Here is a 13,405-nt window from a genome sequence, read left to right on the forward strand (position 1 = left end):
ATAAAGGAAATAGAGGAATTAACAGCGTAGGTAGATGGTAATGGAAACTGTACTATAGAGGAACAAAATAGGTAAGAGGAAAAACAAATAATTCAAGGAACTTGTTCAACAACGATCAAGTGTAATGTATAAAAATAAAGCTAATTGGATGGAAAATTGTGAAAAATGCACAACATGATGTAAAGCTTTCTTTCCTAATAATAATAATAATGATGTAAAATATACAAATTTACAGAAAGACCTGTGTGAAGGCCAACTTACAGAAGAGGAACTTTTTGAGGCAATTAAATATTTTCAGTCTGGAAAAACACCACGTCTTGATGGTACCAGTAGAGGTATTTTAGTCCTTTTTTTTATGTATTCAAAGATCCATTATTATCATGTTTTAATTACTCTTATACAAATGGTAGACTTCCAGGTACTCAACAAGAAGGTTTGATTGTATTACTACTAAAACAGGACCCAGGTGGTAAGTATAAAGATCCAGTCCATTTAAAAATCTGGAGGCCTCTTATGCTTCACTGTTGTGAAGCGAAAATCCTGGCAAAATGCATGAACATAGAATAAAAAAGTTTTTTCCAGATATTGTTCATCCTGATCAGACAGTTTTTTTTACAATGACGATATATTGGAGATAATATACGGCAATTACTTGTAACAACTGAACATCAAAGATACAGTACCAGTACTGGTCTTCATAGCAGATTTCGAAAAGGCGTTTGATAAAGTATGACTAGAATTTATATATAAATGCCTGGATTACTTTAATTTCGGTGAATCTCTTATACAATGGGTTAAAGTTATGTACAGCAACCCCAGATGTAAAATAGTAAATACTGGTTACTTCTCAGAAAGTATTGAGCTTTAAGAGGAGTAAAACAAGGCTGTCCGTTGTCTCCATATCTATTTATTATGGCCATTGAAACGCTAGCTATAAAATTAGATCCATCAAGAACTTCAAGGGGATATAAATCCAGGGGATAAAAACAAAAGTATCAATGTAGATCCATGACTCAATACTTTTCTTTAAGTCCTCAATCTAGATTCCTGCACAGTCTCATTGAAGATCTTGATCGTTTTTATAGCCTCTTTGGACTAAAACCTAATTATGACAAGTGTACCATATTACGTATTGGATCGTTAAAAGACACAGTGTTTACACTACCTTGTAGTTTACCAATAAAATGGGCAGATGGTGAAGCAGACATTCTTGGCATTCACATATCGAAAATATAAAGGAACTTACCACAATCAATTTCAATAGAAACTTAGCAAAAATAGATAAGATTCTGCAACCATGGAGAGGTAAATACTTGTCTTTTTATGGAAAAATCACATTGATTAAAATTAAATTAACTATTTGGTCCTATTACAGTTCACTTACTTACTTACTAATCGTGCTACATAATCCAGCCGACTCATTATTCAAATCATATGAGTAAAAAATATTTAATTTTCTTTGGAACCCTAAGCCAGACAAAATTGAATTTGCCTATTTACATAATGAATATTAGTTTTGGCACTAAAATTATTCAATATGAAAGCTTTTAACCACTCACTAAAAGCTTCACTCATACATAAATTATTCTTAAACCCAAAATGGTTCTCCTGTAGTTTATTAAGAAAGACTCCTCCTTTGTTAAAAAAAATTGCCTTTTTAACTTTATACAGATTACAACTTCTCATTTCCAACTAATTTAAATTTAATTTTGTTTAAAGCCCTTTTCATACTAAGCTGTTTACAATTTTAGTTTTATCCTCCAGAAAAGATAGAACAAATGTTACAACAAATGTTATGGTTAAACTCAAATATCCTCAATGGGATCGGTGTCCTTATCCTTGCTTCAGGTCCTGAGCTACATGCAGTTCGATTTGTGTATGTCACTTTAGGCGCCAACGGGTCAGATCCTTAAGAGGATGTACTGATTGATAAAAAAAATATTTCAATGGATTTTTTTAAATCTGTATTATTATATTTATTAATGATATTATGAATAGAAACGGAGGAGTTATGTCACATATGCAGCTATCGAAAATATATGGGAATGTCTGCTCAATCCAAACTGGAGGAGGCAAGTGGAAAAGGGAGAAGGTAGGGAACTTGTTTGCCTGCCATATTTGAAAGATACATGGCACATGGTTTATGAACTGGTACACAACACTTTGAATTTTTAAATGTAAATTATTATATAAAATTCTTGCCACTAACAGAATGGTATATACAGTTGAAGTTGGACGCCCTGAACTTGGGCGCCCTGAAGCCTCCTTCACAACAATTCAACCACTCTCCTTGAAGTTCTTGATGATCCGACAAATGGTTAATTTAGGTGCAATCTTACTGGCAGCAATATCCTTGCCTGTGAAGCCCTTTTTGTGCAAAGCAATGATGACGGCACGTGTTTCCTTGGAGGTAACCATGGATGACAGAGGTAGAACAATGATTCCAAGCACCACCCAACTTTTGAAGCTTACAGTCTGTTATTCGAACTCAATCAGCATGACAGAGTGATCTCCAGCCTTGTCCTCGTCAACACTCACACCTGTGTTAACGAGAGAATCACTGACATGATGTCAGCTGGTCCTTTTGTGGCAGGGCTGAAATGCAGTGGAAATGTTTTTGGGGGATTCAGTACATTTGCATGGCAAATTAATTGCAATTTATCTGATCACTCTTCATAACATTCTGGAGTATATGCAAATTGCCATCATACAAACTGAGGCTGCAGACTTTGTGAAAATTAATATTTGTGTCATTCTCAAAACTTTATGGCCACAACTGTGCACTCAATTAGTATTTGGTAGCATTGCCTTTAAAATTGTTTAACTTGGGTCAAATGTTTCAGGTAGCCTTCCACAAGCTTCCCACAATAAGTTGGGTGAATTTTGACCCATTCCTACTGACAGAGTTGGTGTAACTGAGTCAGGTTTGTAGGTCTCCTTGCTCGCACACACTTTTTCAGTTCTGCCCACAAATGTTCTATAGGATTTGTGATAGCCACTCCAATACCTTGACTTTGTTGTCCTTAAAACATTTCGCCACAACTTTGGAAGTATGCTTGGGGTCATTGTCCATTTGGAAGACCCATTTGCGACCAAGCTTTAACTTCCCGACTGATGTCATGAGATGTTGCTTCAATATTTCCACGTCATTTTTCTTCCTCATGAAGCCATCTATTTTGTGAAGTGCACCAGTCCCTCCTGCAGCACAGCACCCCCACAACATGATTCTGCCACCCCCGTGCTTCACGGTTGGGATGGTTTTCTTCGGCTTGCAAGCCTCCCACTTTTTCCTCCAAACATAACGATGGTCATTATGGCCAAACACTTCTATTTTTGTTTCATCAGACCAGAGGACATTTCTCCAGAAAGTTTGATCTTTGTCCCTATGTGCCATTGCAAACCGTAGTCTGGCTTTTTTATGCCAGTTTGGAGCAGTGGCTTCTTCCTTGCTGAGCAGCCTTTCAGGTTATGTCGATATAGGACTCGTTTAACTGTGTATAGAGAAACTTTTGTACCTGTTTCCTCCAGAATCTTCACAAGGTCCTTTGCTGTTGTTTTGGGATTGATTTGCACTTTTCACACCAAAGTACATTCATCTCTAGGAGACAGAACGCGTCTCCTTCCTGAGCGGTATGACGGCTGCATGGTCCCATGGTGTTTATACTTGTGTACTATTGTTTGTACAGAGTAACGTGGTACCTTCAGGCATTTGGAAATTGCTCCCAAGGATGAACCAGACTTGTGGAGGTATTTTTTCTGAGGTCTTGGCTGATTTCTTTAGATTTTCCCATGATGTCAAGCAAAGAGGCACTGCGTTTGATGGTAGGCCTTGAAATACATCCACACTTCTAATTGACTCAAATGAGGTCAATTAGCCAGAAGCTTCTAAAGCCATGACATAATTTTCTGGAATTTGCCAAGCTGTTTAAAGGCACAGTCAACTTAGTGTATGTAAACTTTTGACCCACTGGAATTGTGATACAGTGAATTATAAGTGAAATAATGTCTGTAAACTTTTTTCGGGAAAGTTGCTTGTGTCATGCACAAAGTAGATGTCCTAACCAACTTGCAAAACCTATAGTTTGTTAACAAGAAATGTGTGGAGTTGTTGAAAATGAGTGTTAATGACTCCAACCTAAGTGTATGTAAACCTCCGACTTCAACTGTATTTTGGGCATACAACAATCTCAGCTCTGTAGATTTTGCTGTGAAGAGACAGAGTTCAGGAATGGTTAAAAAAAATCCCTACATTCACTTAAAATTAACCTTACAAATAGCAGTGTTGGGGATTTGGAAAGCCATAGTCAATCAATAAATAATATAATAATACTCGTCGGAAAGATTTTCATCTTTAGCTCACAATCTGTGGACACTAAAAGTTTAGAAAGGTTCAAAATGTAAAACATCACAGCACAATTAAAAAAAATATGTTACATGGAAACCAAACAAGGGTGATCTATGGTGAATGGTGGGATGGTCTGAGAGTGGCTGAGGGGCGGGATTAAAGAGCTGAGGTCTATGGTGATAGGTGGGATGGTCTGAGAGTGGCTGAGGGGTGGGATTAAAGAGCTGAGGTCTATGGTGATAGGTGGGATGGTCTGAGAGTGGCTGAGGGGCGGGATTAAAGAGCTCAGGTCTATGGTGATAGGTGGGATGGTCTGAGAGTGGCTGAGGGGTGGGATTAAAGAGCTGATGTTTGGTAATGTATTATTGTAATGTGACTGCTTTATATAAAAGTACCATGTATGTAAAATGTGTATGTAAAATGTGTATGTATAATATGTAGCAGAAAAGATTTTTAAAAAACTAAAAAGAGATTTGTCCTCCGAAGATGGGGTTGGTGGATGAGTTAATTTTTAAAAAGTTTCAGAAAAAAAAGATGACAATGATTCAGTATCTGTTGTCTTAATGTCTGTGTGACACAGTTGGTGATACACAAGGTTTTATCCAGCTAGCTTATGTATTAGAGATGCAGTCATTTGGATATGAGCTCATTTTTATTCCATGTACGCTGTCATGAGTAAAAGATTAAACTAATGCCCCACTGCCTGAATTTGAATTTAAATTGGTGCAAATATTCACTTTAATTCATATGTTCTTGGTTTGAAAGAAGTTTTTAATTCCCCCGGCTTGCTCCCTCATGTCTAATGGCTCTGTCGTCTGCCTGCTTGTTTGTCTGAGAAAGCGAACCAATCTTTCATGATGGTGTAAACATTTATCATAATACCCAATGCGTATTTTCCCTTCAGACTTGGTGAATATGTGGACAAGTATTATGTGGTTTGTGTACTCTTATAGGTTTGTCTGTTAAACTCCCTTTCTCCTTACATAACCAATATCTGGGTTTTATTTATTATTTTTATTGAACCTTTATTTACTCGGCAACTCAGTTAAGAATAAATTATTATTTACAACGGCCTACACCAGCCAAACCCTAACCAGGACGACACTGGGCCAAATGTGCGCCGCCCTATGGGACTCTTGATTGCGGCCGATTGTGATACAGCCCAGGATCGAACCAGGGTCTGTAGTGCCGCCTCTTGCACTGTGATTCAGTGTCTTAGACCGCTGGCCACTCGGGAGCTAGGTGTCTAGGTGAACAAATGCGCCAGATCTGATTTTGCAATGTGATTTTGTGGATGATATCGGCACATGATACGGACTGTATATTGTATTGTATGTGCATGTAACAGATATGGACACCTTCACATTCTAAGTATCCTCAGCTAGCCTCATACTGTGTCTCCTGTCTCCCTGTGCCTCCAGGTGAGTATGTGGACCGCCAGTTATGCCGTGATGCCATCCTTCCCATGCCCGTCATCTGTGAGGTGCCTTGCCCCAAGGACTGTGTGCTCAGTCCCTGGACCACCTGGTCCCTGTGCTCACACACCTGCTCCGGGAAGAACACAGAGGGAAGGCAGATGAGAGCACGCTCTGTACTGGCCTACAGCGCTGGGGAAGGTGAGACTACAATCACACAACGCACAGCGTCAGACCTGGTCCCAGACCTGTCTGTGTAGTACAGCTGACTCATATGGTTGTTGTCATGCCAAACATAGGAGTTGACCAATGGGAGTTGGCAAGACCGCACTAACGGATCTGGGACCAGGCCACACAGCATCAGACCGGGGTTCAAATAGTATCTATTTTCTTTCAAGTACATTGATGATTGATAGAGCCTGTCTGTAGTGCATGCAGCTGGACAGGGTTTTCACTTTTCTATTGGTTCTGTTGCACCAGATGAGCTCAATCATGTGCAGCTAAAATATTGGAAAGATAACATTTTCTTCATTTGATCCCAGGTCTGCACAGCATGCAGGAGAGTATCTGGTATCTCATATGAGGCTGCTGAAGCAAGCATTTCACCATGCCCTCAGTCTTTGCTTCTCTCTGCCTCTCTTCTATGTTCCAACAGCCAAATAGTATAAATGATTCTGTATGTTCCTCCTCCACAGCGACTGCTCAGGTTGTAGCCTGGGTTACTGTGATGCAGGGTAAGGTTGTGTGATGTGACATAGTCACAAGGAATAACAAGCTTGAATAGTGTAGGATATATGGCTGTACAACTCTCTAGAGCTACATTTTCAATGTTTAGGCTCAAAGAATCTGAGCGTTGTTGTGAAGTGCTTGGAGCCCTAGTGCATAGTATTATTTATTGCACCTTTCATAAATGTATGGATGGTCACAAAGAAATCATAACAACTTTGCGTTTACCTTCCTTTAAGGACTATCGCAGGTGCCCAAGGTTCCTGCGCTCTTCGGTACTATCATTTCTTATTCCCTTAGAATGCAGTGTTCCCATAGATGTAGTTATTCAGCCCTGTAGATGTTATAAGTCGATGTATGTAGTCGATATATGGTTACCTGCGTACCAATCTATTTCCCCTCACTGCCTGCTCAGCATAATGTTATGCTTGTACTATGTAAAACTTGTAGTGACCCTCAACAGCGCAGTGCTAGTAAAGAACATTCCTTTGTGTTAAGTGCTATCAGAAACCTTAACGAGAGGAGGCTGAAACCCTAAGGAGAAGAGAAGTGTGGAAGGGGGAGTCTGGTCAGTAATGGAACAAGTGCCTCTGGGTTAGCGTCTTACCGTCTAAGCTGCCAGTCACGACCTGAGAACCCATCTCTATACAACCCACTCTAGGCTGTGTGATTGCCTGGCAGTAGATCAGCATGTTGTAGTGTATTTTATAGTACTGCTATGATTTTAACGGTTCTTGTAGATATCCTCCACTGGACTATAGCAAGACAATGAGTATAGTTAATGTGATTATTGTGGATAGTCAGATTAATATAATAGTTTGATTAAAATGTTTACATGCTTAGGTAGAATAACAATTTCCCTAATAATCCCTACACATCTGAAATCAGGCTACCTGATGGACTCTGATAAATGCAGAAAATCTGCAATCAAAATAAATGTTCTACCACAGCTGCCAGGTTATTTCTTGGAAATGTATTTGATTCTGGGCACGAACATATAAAGTACGTATGTGAAAACTACTTCTTATGAGGCATACATTCAGTTGTTCCGAACACACTTCACTCGCGCTAAAGAGGGAGGCTCGCTCGGGTGCTGCTAGCTCATGTGCAGATCAAATACACAGCTGGAACACCGATTAAGGTGTTTACTGTACGTGTCCTAATCATTTGAAAGATTGCTCAGAAAACCAGGTGTTTTAATTAGGCGTATGCTTACTTTCATTTTGTCCTGACGCCGATTAAGAAATGCAGAGTAAGGTATTTACATGACTAACAACTGGGTAATTGCAACTCAGGGAGAAGTGGGGTTGAGCCCGTAGAGTAATTACAACAGGCCATGTTAGGACACTCTCGTAATATCACAAAGGATTAGCCGAGGTAGCTTGACCCACTAGCTACAGTTCTGTTAATAGCAACTGTAGGGAGACTTGGCCTTGTTTTACATGTTGTGAAAGGTTATAGGGACTTTGACTCGAAGAGCTCTGTAACGTAACATGGAGGCAAAGGAGGCACTTTATTGTAAAGGATGTAAGAAAACATAATATAACCTCTGCATGATTTTCATGGTTAGAGACCTTTTACAAGACTTGTAAAGAGAATAATGGCACTACCAGCAAAGCAGATGTTCAATCATCCACACTGAGTCAGAGTTCAATAGTTTTATTAGAAACACTGAAACATTCAAATACAGCTTTACAATGTCATTCATTAACCATAGTAGTAATAATGACACAACATACCTGACTAACTAATGTCTCTTGGAGGAAAAATGTCAATAGCATCCTTTAGAAATGACCCGTTGAAGGACATGCTCCCAAAGTGGCTACAGAGGTCAATTATATATCTTCACTGTGTGGCTTTTGAAGACAGAAGCATTTCCTTATGTAAGCGTCACCAGTTCTCCCCTGCTCCACCAATGATTGGCTGATCTCAGTCTTTCTCCAGCATTGAATGGAGGATCGCGGTGGTTATGTCCTTCTCTTTCATTGGCTGGTGGATCTCATTGATTGGCCACTGGATCGCATTGATTGGTAATGGTTGACCTTCCCTTCGGGGCCTGGTATCCCAGCTTGACAGAGCCTGCTAATGTTTGACATCCCATCGTGGTGAGGGGTGGTTAAGGGTCACACACACAGATACAACACACACACATGACAACGATCTGTGGTAGTTATGGAAAAGGGGTCACATGTGGTCCACCTGGTGTCCAAGATACTGTCAGACCCCGGGTCAACTCATCTCCGTTGTCTCCATCTCCATGACTGCTTTCCCCCAAGGGACAATATTGGTTTATTTAGCTCTGGCACTGCTGTACTAACGTTTTTAACTCAATGAGTGGAACCAAAAATAGAAGTTAATCTTTAGAGCACAAGACACAGATGTATCAATTGAATGGAAGTGGAGAAGGCTTGGATGATCAGAGACAAACAGCTTAACTTACTCACTTTCTCGTTATGATAAGATGACAATGTTGTCAGCTCTGGCTCAATAGTCAGTGCAACTTACGAAGCTTAGAAAATAAACCCTATTGGCTGAGCTGTCTTGTTCCCAGTGAATCAAGGCAAACCACACTCATGTAACTGAGTATTTGTATTTATTAGGGATCCCCATTAGTATCTCCTGTATTTGAATGTGGTGTTTGTGCTTCTGCTTCCTCTTTGGGGTCTTGTTGACAACTGCTGTTGGGGTTTATAGATACGTTTGATTGATTGATCATTTGGTTGTTGTGTATTTGACAGGCGGGGTCCAGTGCCCCAACAGCAGTGCTCTCCAGGAGGTGCGGAGCTGCAACGACCACCCTTGTACTGTGTACCACTGGCAGACAGGGCCCTGGGGGCAGTGTATCGAGGACACCTCGGTCCCCTCTGCCAACTCCACAGGGGCTCGGGCCGGAGTTGGGGGAGGGGACTCCTCGTGCTCTGTGGGGATGCAGACACGGAAGGTCATCTGTGTACGGGTCAATGTGGGACAGGTGCCACCCAAAAAGTAAGAGTCTCTCCTTCAAAATAAGAGTTTATTTTTTCTAAGTAAGAATTCCACCTTCAAAGTAAAAATAATAATAACACATGGTATTTATATAGCGCTTTTTAAGCACCCAAAGTTGTAAGAGTAAAAGTTTTTCCTTCAAAGATAACTGAATACCAACATAAGTAGTATATGAATATAATATTTGTGTAAAGTGAGAGAGGAATATTTCTGTTCAAGCAAATTACAGAAAGTAAATGCGAGTAGAACGGTTATGCTTATGCTGATTTGGCATAATACGTATGCAGGGTTCAATAAGCCTTTGCTAAGCATAAATCAAAGCACCAATGCACAGAGCATTTGTCCCAGTATCTGTCTATGGAAGGAACAAAATCCTATTGTTACCACTGTCTGACTGGCTGCATAGCTGTGAGCTGATGGGTTCCCTGACAGGTTTCTGCCTAGGTTCCAGACATTTGTTCTAAAGCATCTGGGTTCTCCCTCCCTACCACCCTTAGGGCATTTTAGGGACTTGAATTATATTGAATTATCTATTTATTTATTCAGCTTTAATAGAAGCATTATTCTGGCAGGATGAGCTGGAGCTACTAGGCTGACTGGGGACGGGCTAGATCCCATGCTGGGTATGGAAATGAGCCTCAGACAGTTTTATTCCGGCAGTTTCTGATTCTCCCATCCAGGGTTTTATTTTACCTAGCTACCACTTCATACTAGCACACAATGCTGCTCATAGTTACAGCTGCTGAACTACTATCACTTAATACATGACACATAACTTAACGCACCCACTAGGTTTGGAACAATATACTAATATACCGTGATATCAAATAATGAAATCGTATAATGTCATGACTGAAACGTGTATGATATGCTAATGTGTTCATTACCATTTAGAACATGAACAAGTTAACACTGTTACAGTGGGGATATGGTATTCAAAGCAATGTACAGTAGGGGCTCAATCTGCAGCCCTAAAACCAATGATTCACAATATACTGGGAGAATCCCTGCAGCATTCCTTAGACCAATGATCCCGTACTGATATATACCGGAAGCGGTGATATTATGTTGACCAGACAAATATGCATTCGTTAACAGAAGCGGTATAAGCACACATCTCGACACATTTAGATTATGACACATTTAAGCACCCAAGTCTCAGCTGAACACAGCGCAGTATGGTTATTTTGGCTCTATCATGTGTCTGTGCATATGCATCTAGCACAGGGGAGTCAAACTCATTCCATGGAGGGCCTAGAGTCGGCCTGTTTTAGTCGTTTTCCTTTCAATTAAGACTTAGACAACCAGGTGAGGGGAGTTCCTTACTAATTAGTGACCTTAATTCATCAATCAAGTACAAGGGAGGAGCAAAAACCCGCGGACACTCGGCCCGCCGTGGGAGGAGTTTGACACGTGATCTAGATGATGTGATTTCATGTAATTTCAGGTGTCCGGAGAGTATTCGTCCTGAGACAGTCAGGCCTTGCCTCCTGCCATGTAAAAGAGACTGCAGCGTCACCCCCTACAGCGACTGGAGCGCCTGCCCTGCCATATGCAAAGCAGGTACCCACTAGCCTTTTCAAACTTCTCAAGAATACACAGATATAGAACAATGTACAACTGAACAACACATTCAAGTACACACATATATTGTTTGTTGTCTATGGCAAAAATGCAACTATGTCAAGAGATGTACAATATGCCAAGCAGGTACAGCCTATTATTCTCAAGTATAGATTACAGTACACACAGATACAGAGCAGTCTGTCCATGGCACAAAATGCTCAAGAGATGTAGCCTATGCCTTGTGGTTTTGAAATGAGCACACGCTTCAAAGCACTTGAAGGAACTCCTTACAACAGAGAATGCTAAATAATAGTGGGTCTGTCGTTAAGTGTTAGCTTTCTGGTTTCTACAGGCCTGACAAATCTGATAAACAAAACACTTGCACAGTTATGGAATGGTTACTCTTCTCCTCATCATATGTTTCAGTTTGAGCTGAGAAAACAATTAGCTAAGTCAGAACCATAACAGGAACCAACGAACGCGCATTGTTGCTTGGCAACATTTTTCTATATCAAGAACTAGTACAAATGCAGCTAATCAGCTAAAAGTGCTGTGCCATTTATGAAGCAATTTGCTGCAACACTGCAACAACCTCTTTGTGAGCTAGAACACACTTGTTAGGAAACATCTTTCTGTGATTTCAGGAGTGAGTGTTATATTCATGAAATACTTGACATGATTACTCTACAGAAACATCTGCTAAGCAATACTTTATAGAGTCTAAAGAACAGTCCCTCGGCTTGTTTTCAGAGTCTTCTATCCTTTAATCTCTCTGCTAGTAATCTTACTGGTATTATTTCACATTTGGCACACAGGTCATCTGGCTTTACTATGAGTATTTAGTCATGGATTTATCCTTCTCCAATGAGAACAGATCCTACCATATAAATACAGTATCTACAGTGCCTTGCGAAAGTATTCGGCCCCCTTGAACTTTGCGACCTTTTGCCACATTTCAGGCTTCAAACATAAAGATATAAAACTGTATTTTTTTGTGAAGAATCAACAACAAGTGGGACACAATCATGAAGTGGAACGACATTTATTGGATATTTCAAACTTTTTTAACAAATCAAAAACTGAAAAATTGGGCGTGCAAAATTATTCAGCCCCTTTACTTTCAGTGCAGAAAACTCTCTCCAGAAGTTCAGTGAGGATCTCTGAATGATCCAATGTTGACCTAAATGACCAATGATGATAAATACAATCCACCTGTGTGTAATCAAGTCTCCGCATAAATGCACCTGCACTGTGATAGTCTCAGAGGTCCGTTAAAAGCGCAGAGAGCATCATGAAGAACAAGGAACACACCAGGCAGGTCCGAGATACTGTTGTGAAGAAGTTTAAAGCCGGATTTGGATACAAAAAGATTTCCCAAGCTTTAAACATCCCAAGGAGCACTGTGCAAGCAATAATATTGAAATGGAAGGAGTATCAGACCACTGCAAATCTACCAAGACCTGGCCGTCCCTCTAAACTTTCAGCTCATACAAGGAGAAGACTGATCAGAGATGCAGCCAAGAGGCCCATGATCACTCTGGATGAACTGCAGAGATCTACAGCTGAGGTGGGAGACTCTGTCCATAGGACAACAATCAGTCGTATATTGCACAAATCTGGCCTTTATGGAAGTGTGGCAAGAAGAAAGCCATTTCTTAAAGATATCCATAAAAAGTGTTGTTTAAAGTTTGCCACAAGCCACCTGGGAGACACACCAAACATGTGGAAGAAGGTGCTCTGGTCAGATGAAACCAAAATTTAACTTTTTGGCAACAATGCAAAACGTTATGTTTGGCGTAAAAGCAACACAGCTGAACACACCATCCCCACTGTCAAACATGGTGGTGGCAGCATCATGGTTTGGGCCTGCTTTTCTTCAGCAGGGACAGGGAAGATGGTTAAAATTGATGGGAAGATGGATGGAGCCAAATACAGGACCATTCTGGAAGAAAACCTGATGGAGTCTGCAAAAGACCTGAGACTGGGACGGAGATTTGTCTTCCAACAAGACAATGATCCAAAACATAAAGCAAAATCTACAATGGAATGGTTCAAAAATAAACATATCCAGGTGTTAGAATGGCCAAGTCAAAATCCAGACCTGAATCCAATCGAGAATCTGTGGAAAGAACTGAAAACTGCTGTTCACAAATGCTCTCCATCCAACCTCACTGAGCTCGAGCTGTTTTGCAAGGAGGAATGGGAAAAAATGTCAGTCTCTCGATGTGCAAAACTGATAGAGACATACCCCAAGCGACTTACAGCTGTAATCGCAGCAAAAGGTGGCGCTACAAAGTATTAACTTAAGGGGGCTGAATAATTTTGCACGCCCAATTTTTCAGTTTTTGATTTGTTAAAAAAGTTTGAA

General features: G+C 40.4%; 1 protein-coding gene across 1 annotated transcript in view; it reads left to right on the forward strand.

Moving 5' to 3' along the window:
* Positions 1 to 13,405, forward strand: part of LOC110489408 (thrombospondin type-1 domain-containing protein 7A) — a 168,857-nt gene that overhangs the window by 98,550 nt on the left and 56,902 nt on the right. The window contains exons 7-9 of the mRNA XM_036971022.2: positions 5,767 to 5,961; positions 9,225 to 9,471; positions 10,919 to 11,034. Coding sequence (XP_036826917.1) covers positions 5,767 to 5,961; positions 9,225 to 9,471; positions 10,919 to 11,034 — 558 coding nt within the window. The remainder of the gene's footprint in view (positions 1 to 5,766; positions 5,962 to 9,224; positions 9,472 to 10,918; positions 11,035 to 13,405) is intronic.

This window comes from Oncorhynchus mykiss, chromosome 30, assembly GCF_057628025.1.
Source record: "Oncorhynchus mykiss isolate SJ-2025 chromosome 30, ASM5762802v1, whole genome shotgun sequence".
NCBI classification, from domain to species: Eukaryota; Metazoa; Chordata; class Actinopteri; order Salmoniformes; family Salmonidae; genus Oncorhynchus; species Oncorhynchus mykiss.